A 7184-nucleotide genomic window follows, 5' to 3' on the forward strand; every position below is an offset into this window, starting at 1 on the left:
ATTTGGATGGGGATATGAATAGGAAGGGTTTGGAGGGATATAGGCCGGGTGCTGGCAGGTGGGACTAGATTGGGTTGGGATATCTGGGTCAGCATGGACGGGTTGGACCGAAGGGTCTGTTTCCATGCTGTACGTCTCTGTGACTGTATGTTGTTCACACAAATGGTCCGTTTCGAGGTTTCTAAAATTATGAGGGGCATGGATAGCATAAATAGACAATGTCTTTTCCCTGGGGTGGGGGAGTCCAGAACGAGAGGGCTTAGGTTTAGGGTGAGAGGGGAATGAAGGGGCAACCTTTTCATGCAGAGGGTGGTGCTGGAATGAGCTGCCAGAGGAAGTGGTGAAGGCTGGTACAATTACAACATTTAAAAGGCAGCTGGATGGGTAAGTGAATAGGACGGGTTTAGAGGGATATGGGCCAAGTGCTGGCAGGTGGGACTAGATTAATTTAGGATCTCTGGTCAGCACGGACAAGTTGAACCAAAGGGTCTGTTTCCATACTGTACATCTCTAAGACTCTATGTTACAAGGTCCTGTTCATAGCCAGAAATAATGGACAGCTCCCTAACAACCAACTGCTCAATCTGAATAACAAACGTATTTACAGCCTGTTGATGATCATCGGAAAATGCAGAACATTGGAACACAGTTCCAGGTGAAAACTTGCTGACTGCCACTACAACCCTCGATCTCAGTTTGAAACCGCTGAATGGAAGTGACTTCTTCTAGCGTAAATTTGTCTTTAACATGACTATACAGTCTTCGGTAAGGAGGACACAAAAACAACGATCTAGATATTTGAGTTACAAGAGTAAATCAGGAGGTGGAAGGGAGAAAGAAACTTTGCAAAATTACAGTCAGGACGAAAGTGGTATTGTGCAGACTGTTGGAACTGCAAAGAGCGGGGCTGGAAAAGCACAGCAGCTCAGGCAGCATCCCAGGAGCAGGAACATCCACGTTTCAGGCAAAGGCCCTTCGTCAGGAATACAGGCAGGATGCCTGCAGAGTGGAGAGATAAATGACAGGGGGGGTGGGGAGAAAGTAGCATAGAGTACAGTAGGTGAATGGGGGTGGGGATGAAGGTGATAGGTCAGAGAGGAGGGTGGAGTGGATAGGTGGGAAGGAAGATAGGCAGGTAGGACAGGTCATGAGGGCGGTGCTGAGCTGGAAGGTTGCAGCTGGGGTGAGGTGAGTGCTTCCAAGTAGAGTGGGAGGGGGAGTTGAAATGTTGGGCCACGGGTCGGTTTGGTTGATTGGTGCGGGTGTCTCTGAGATGTTCCCTAAAGCGCTCTGCTAGGAGGCGCCCAGTCTCCCCAATGTAGAGGAGACCGCATCTGGAGCAACGGATACAATAAATGATATTAGTGGATGTGCAGGTAAAACTTTGATGGATGTGGAAGGCTTCTTTAGGGCCTTGGATAGAGGTGAGGGAGGAGGTGTGGGCACAGGTTTTACAGTTCCTGCGGTGGCAGGGGAAGGTGCCAGGACGGGAGGATGGGTTGTTGGGGGGCGTGGACCTGACCAGGTAGTCACGGAATTTCCAACATTTGCTGGATTCTGGGAAGGTTTCCTGAGACTGGAAAGAAGAAAAAACAATGTATGAAACAGGAAACTATAGACCAGTTAGCCTAAAACCTGTTGAGCGGAAGGTGTTGGATTTGATTATTAAAGGAGGTTTATAACTGCGTACTTTGAAAAACCCAGGGTAATCAGGAAATGTCAGCTTCAGGGTTTTGTCCAAGTAACATCACGCTTAACTGATTTCTTGGAGCTGTGTGAAGCACTAACATACCCTGTGGTTAAGTGGAGCCCATAAACATACTGTATTTGTTTTTCCATAACTATTTGACAAGCAGAGCAAAGCAAAGCAAGGATTACTGAGCAAAATCAAAGTATACAGTATAGGATTGCAGCATGAAAGATATGCATATGCTCTTGTTTCATGCCAAAGTAGGTCTGTTTCTGATTGGCAGATGTGTGGAGTGTGGTTCCACCGAGAGCTCTGCTAGGCCTAAATGTTTTACATCAATGACTTGATTTATATCAATGATTTAAATGACAGGAGCATAATAGCTAAATTCAAAGCTTAGATAGGTAGGAAAGAATGCTACAAAGAGGACAGAAGGATATTCCAGAGTGATACAAGTTGATTAAAGCCAATGAGCAAAGAGAGAGAAACATAATTAATGTTTTGAGTCCAATATGACTTTCTCTGTAAGCTCTGAAAATGTCATACTGGACTTATAAATTAACTCTTCCAAGGATGTTACCAGACCTGCTGAGTTTCTCTACTCGTTTCTGTTTTTATTAGGACTGATGCCTGGGATGAGTGGGTTGTCTGAAAGAGAAAGGTTGGATTGACTGAGTTTAGGACACTAAGGGATGACGATTGAAATGTACAAGATCATGAATGGTCTTGGCAAAGTGGACATGGAAAGGGTGTCTCAGCCAGTGGGTGAGCCCAGAATTAAGGTGTACAGTTTCAAAATTAGATGTCACCCTTTTACAGCAGAGACGAGAATCTTTTTCACTCAGAGTGTTGTACAACTTTGGAACTCTTGGCCTTAGAAAGTGGTAGAGATGGGGGTGACTGAATATTTTTTAAAACCGGGGTTTTTAAATCGTTCCATTGTTGATGGAAGTGTAAATTCAAAACACAAACAAATTGCCCATCTCATTGAATTGGGCAGTTATCTCTGCTCCTAATTCATAATTACAATTTCCAGGTTTTAACTTCAGCTCTGATTTGTGTCCAATAGATTTCCATGTCGATAATAACTCGTCCATATAAGACTCGGGTGTTGAACTTGATAAATGTTAATGTCAATCCAATAATCCAGACTATTCACTTACTAAAACAGAAATAAATCAGCAAATTAGGACTTACTTTTTGATTTGATTTCCTGCTTTGGGTTCTGGGATTCCTGCACATATTTTAGCTTCATCCTACGCCCTGCTGGTAACTGAGCCGCTCTTCCTGCTGAAGCTCTTCCTGCTTCTCCTCATTTAATCTCATCAAACCACGTTCTGCTTATTCTCAGAGCGTCGTCTAACTCACTGTTGTACCTGGACACACTCTCTTCTGAACGCACTCTCCTTCCTCATTGCTTCCTCACAGTATCCAACATCAATACGAGATGTGATTATTTGGAATGGGGAGAAGCTGCGAGCTGTAAGGGAGCAGAAGGATCTCGAGCTCCTAGTCTAGAAATCACTAAAAGCCGAAGGACAACATGAGAAATAATTACAAAGTCTCATTGAGCATACAAAGGAATACAGAATCACAGCATTGTTATGTAGGAGATCATTCAGCCCATCATTTCTGCACTCGCTCTTCAAATGAGACCATGGCTTGGTACCATTCTCCTCTCTTTACCCAGTACCTCTGCATATTACCTCTGTTTAAATAATCATCCTCTTGACTGTTTTGAGTGAAGTTCCCTCCACCACAATTCCAAGCAGTACCTTCCAGGCCCAAATCAATTGCTGCATGTGAAAGCGCACCTTGTTCCCATCACATTTACAGCTTTCAATCCGTGCCAGGGGCTCTCGACCCACCAGGAGTGGGGCAAATCTCCCTCTGGCTAGAACCCTTTTGATTTTGAAAATTTCAAGTTAACGCTATCCTCGTGTCTCAGTGAACAAGGACAAAGCCCAAAGATTTTGAAAATAAAGAATCCCACTCCAAGACCTTGGTCCACTTGGTCAGCGGTTGAATTGACCGTTGCTCTGAAGTTCAACATCGTGATCTCAACACAAAACCAATCAAGGAGTCAGAAACAATGCATGCCATCTTAGTGCTTTGATCTAAAGAATTTCTTTGCCCCTAGCCCCCCCATATATTTGATTTTGCCTGTATTATATATGAATGTTGTGCGTATTTGGAGTTTTAACAGGGCCTAACTTACATTACATAGCAGCAATCACTAATTATTTTTGCCATTTGTTAAAGAATAAGTTTAAGTGTTATTTTCCTGTAAATAATGAGAAATGATGTGATTACTTTTGTTCTGAGAAGAAATCATTTGAGGTTTAATAGGGTTATGATGGCTCGTGGAACAATGAGGCTTGGTACTGTTCCTAATTGGTTGCAACACCAGTGACTACTGGAAATTTCCTGAAGCAGCTGGTTGGGCAGCCATTTTAAACCCATCAGAGTCCATTTTAAAAATAAACAAGCAAATATGTCTTTTCAAAAGGTTTAGAATTTTCCTCCATGACATTCCTACAGCCAGCGAGGAAGGGTTCAGGTCACTTTCATATTTTTTAAACGTGTCTTCATGCAAAATAACAAAGTATGCATTCATCCCCTCATTCACTCCTGACAGTAAGACACACAATGACCAAGGAGGATATCTGTTCCTTGCTGCATGCTAGGGGTTGAGACTCGGGACAGGGTGTCAGCCATCGGGATTGTCATTTTTTCTTTGTAAGTTGAAAGGCTTCAAGAGGCAACTTGAATATAACTTTGCTTTGCAAATTTCTCAGAATCTAAGGGTTGCGGTCAGCGTACAGCAGAATGGCTTTCCATTTCTGCAAAACATCTTGGCATTCATTTGCCCACACTACCCCTTCATTTAGTGGTGCCACAAAGTGATTATCAGGACTACCGAGTACACTACCCCATGACCCCAACTGGGTTGGCCAGTTTTGGAAAGGTGGGTGGGGCATTTGTTTTTTTTTTCAGTGTACATGGAGGTGTGGGTACAGGTTACCCTGGGGTGAGAGCTGAGTTCTCTCTCACACTGAGAGTCATGGACTCTTGATAGCATTTTCTTTAAGGAAGTAGGTGTGCTGAGGTAACCGAGTGTCCCACCTTGTTCATACAATCTCTAACAGCATGCGATTGTAGGATGCTGCTTGGCTGCTGTATTTACTTCCCTGGTGTGAATGCAATGCCCATTTACTGTGGTGGTTCAGCAATGTCTACATTATGGACGTTTAGCTGTGGAAACCCCAAGGAGCCAATGGATTTATTTAAACCTCCCCAAGCAGGATGATCACATCCTCCCACGGCTCTGTGTCGGGGCTACTAACTGCTCATTTAAAATTTCAGATTGCATTCCCTGCCTTCCTGGCACCTGAGGGAAGCCTCCATCCCTCCTCTGGGCTGTCCCCAGCCATGTCCACTTTCTGTCGGACATTCACCAGTTGACAGTATTCTCGGCTTATCTCCATTTTACTGGCACATGAACTTCCCTCCAGGGCAGCCACAAGTGCAGTCAAACTTCAGAGATACGTCCTTTCCCTGTTTCTGTTACATTCAAACAAGGAGCAGAAGGAGGCCATTCAGCCCCTCTCTTCTGCTCCACCATTCAATAAGATCATGGTTGATTGATTATAACATCAAACCCGCATTCCCACTACCCCTTTAGTTATCAGGAATCTGTTCACTCCTGCTTTAAAAATATTCAAGTACTCTGCTTCCACCACCCTTTGAGAAAGAAATTCCAAAAAGTCATGAGACTGAGAAAAGAATTCACCTCATCTGGTTTTCCATCATTTTGAAACAGTGCCCCCCCACCCCCAGTTCTCGTTTCTTCTTTAACACTGAACATCATCTTTACATATCCCCCATCGTCTCAAGACTTTTCAGGATTTTACACATTTCAAATCAAATCACTTCTTAATCTTCTAAACTCCAACAGACGTAATCATGGCCTGTACAACCTCTCCTCATAAGACATGAAACAGTGCCCCCCCACCCCCAGTTCTCGTTTCTTCTTTAACACTGAACATCATCTTTACATATCCCCCACCGTCTCAAGACTTTTCAGGATTTTACACATTTCACATCAAATCACTTCTTAATCTTCTAAACTCCAACAGACATAATCATGGCCTGTACAACCTCTCCTCATAAGACAACCTGCCTATGCCTGATATTAGTCTGGCAAATCTTCTGTGAACTGCCTCCCAATGTATTTCCATCCTTCCTTAAATAAGGAGCCCAATACTGTTCACTATTACAAATGTGATTTCACCAGTGGCCCTGTGTAGCTGTAACATAATCTCCCTACTTTTATATTCAATACCCCTTACAATAAATGCTAACCTTCTGTTAACTTTTGCTATACATTGTGGAGGTTGGTTCCTAACCTGCTTTACAGTGTTTAGGACACCACCGCCCCTAGCTAGCTGGTCAGCTCCTGCTACAGTACCCTGCAGCTCCCTACCTACTCAGAAGTCACACAACTTCACATTATAGTCCAACAGGTGAACCCGATGGAGGGGCTATGCTCTGAAATCTTGTGCTTTCAAATAAACCTGTTAGAGTATAACCATTAGGTTCACCTGTTGAACGTGAACCTGGTGTTGTGTGAATTCTGACTTGGTCCACCCCAGTCCAACGGCAGCCCCTCCACATCATGGCTCACTACATAGAAGAGGCAGCTCCCTCTTCTGCAGATATACCTGGGCACTTTCCTGTTCAGGTCTGAAAGATGGTGTTAGTCCACCAGATCTCCTGCTCATCCAGCAGCAGTGAAGGCTTCCCTACTTTTAACTTTAAAAGTTTAAACCTCCCATTTTGGGTCATTGCTTCATCAGCTCAGTCCCACATGTTTTGAGGATGCAGTTGTTGAGCTTTGGCTGCTCTGCCCTGTGGCTCTTCTACTAGAAGAGGTCACTTCCTCACCATTTCAGGTGCTATTTGGACACCTTTTGTGTCTCCCTCCGAGTTTGGAAAAGAGGCTTCCGGTAGCCAAACTTTCCACTGATCCAGGAGGGGTGTGGCTTCTTTTTGGTTTTGCGTTGAGGTAAGGTAGTCTCCTCTCCATTTCCTAGTATCCCATTCCAGGCGAAGGAAGGTTGTATGAACATCCTATTCATCCAGAAATGACATAGGCTTCTTGTTATTAAGAATAAGGTGACCTAGTTACTTGCTGGAAGGCTATTGGGAAACTCCTCTGGTCTCCTGTTAAATGCAGAATCAAACTTTCAGAGAGCCCCCTGCTCAGCAAGCAGGGGCACTCTTTCCCTTTCCCTAAACTTTTCAGTCAGGCCTTAGAAATAGATTACTGTTCTTTCAATATTGCTCGATCAAAACCCTTAAACTGTCTTCCCAACATCATTGCTGATCTACCTACACCAAATGGACTGCGACAGTTCAAGAAAGCAGTCAAAGGGCACCCAGGAATGGGAAATAAACGCCAGCCCAGCCAATGACACCCACGGCCTGTGAA

At 44.1% G+C, this 7184-nt stretch overlaps 1 protein-coding gene across 1 annotated transcript in view; it reads right to left on the reverse strand.

Moving 5' to 3' along the window:
• Positions 1-6648: 6648 nt before the first annotated feature.
• The window catches only part of LOC122543976 (autophagy-related protein 2 homolog A-like), a 14846-nt gene continuing 14310 nt past the window's right edge, over positions 6649-7184 (reverse strand). The window contains exon 9 of the mRNA XM_043682984.1: positions 6649-6823. Coding sequence (XP_043538919.1) covers positions 6649-6823 — 175 coding nt within the window. The remainder of the gene's footprint in view (positions 6824-7184) is intronic.

Source organism: Chiloscyllium plagiosum, chromosome 45, assembly GCF_004010195.1.
Source record: "Chiloscyllium plagiosum isolate BGI_BamShark_2017 chromosome 45, ASM401019v2, whole genome shotgun sequence".
Classification (NCBI taxonomy): Eukaryota; Metazoa; Chordata; class Chondrichthyes; order Orectolobiformes; family Hemiscylliidae; genus Chiloscyllium; species Chiloscyllium plagiosum.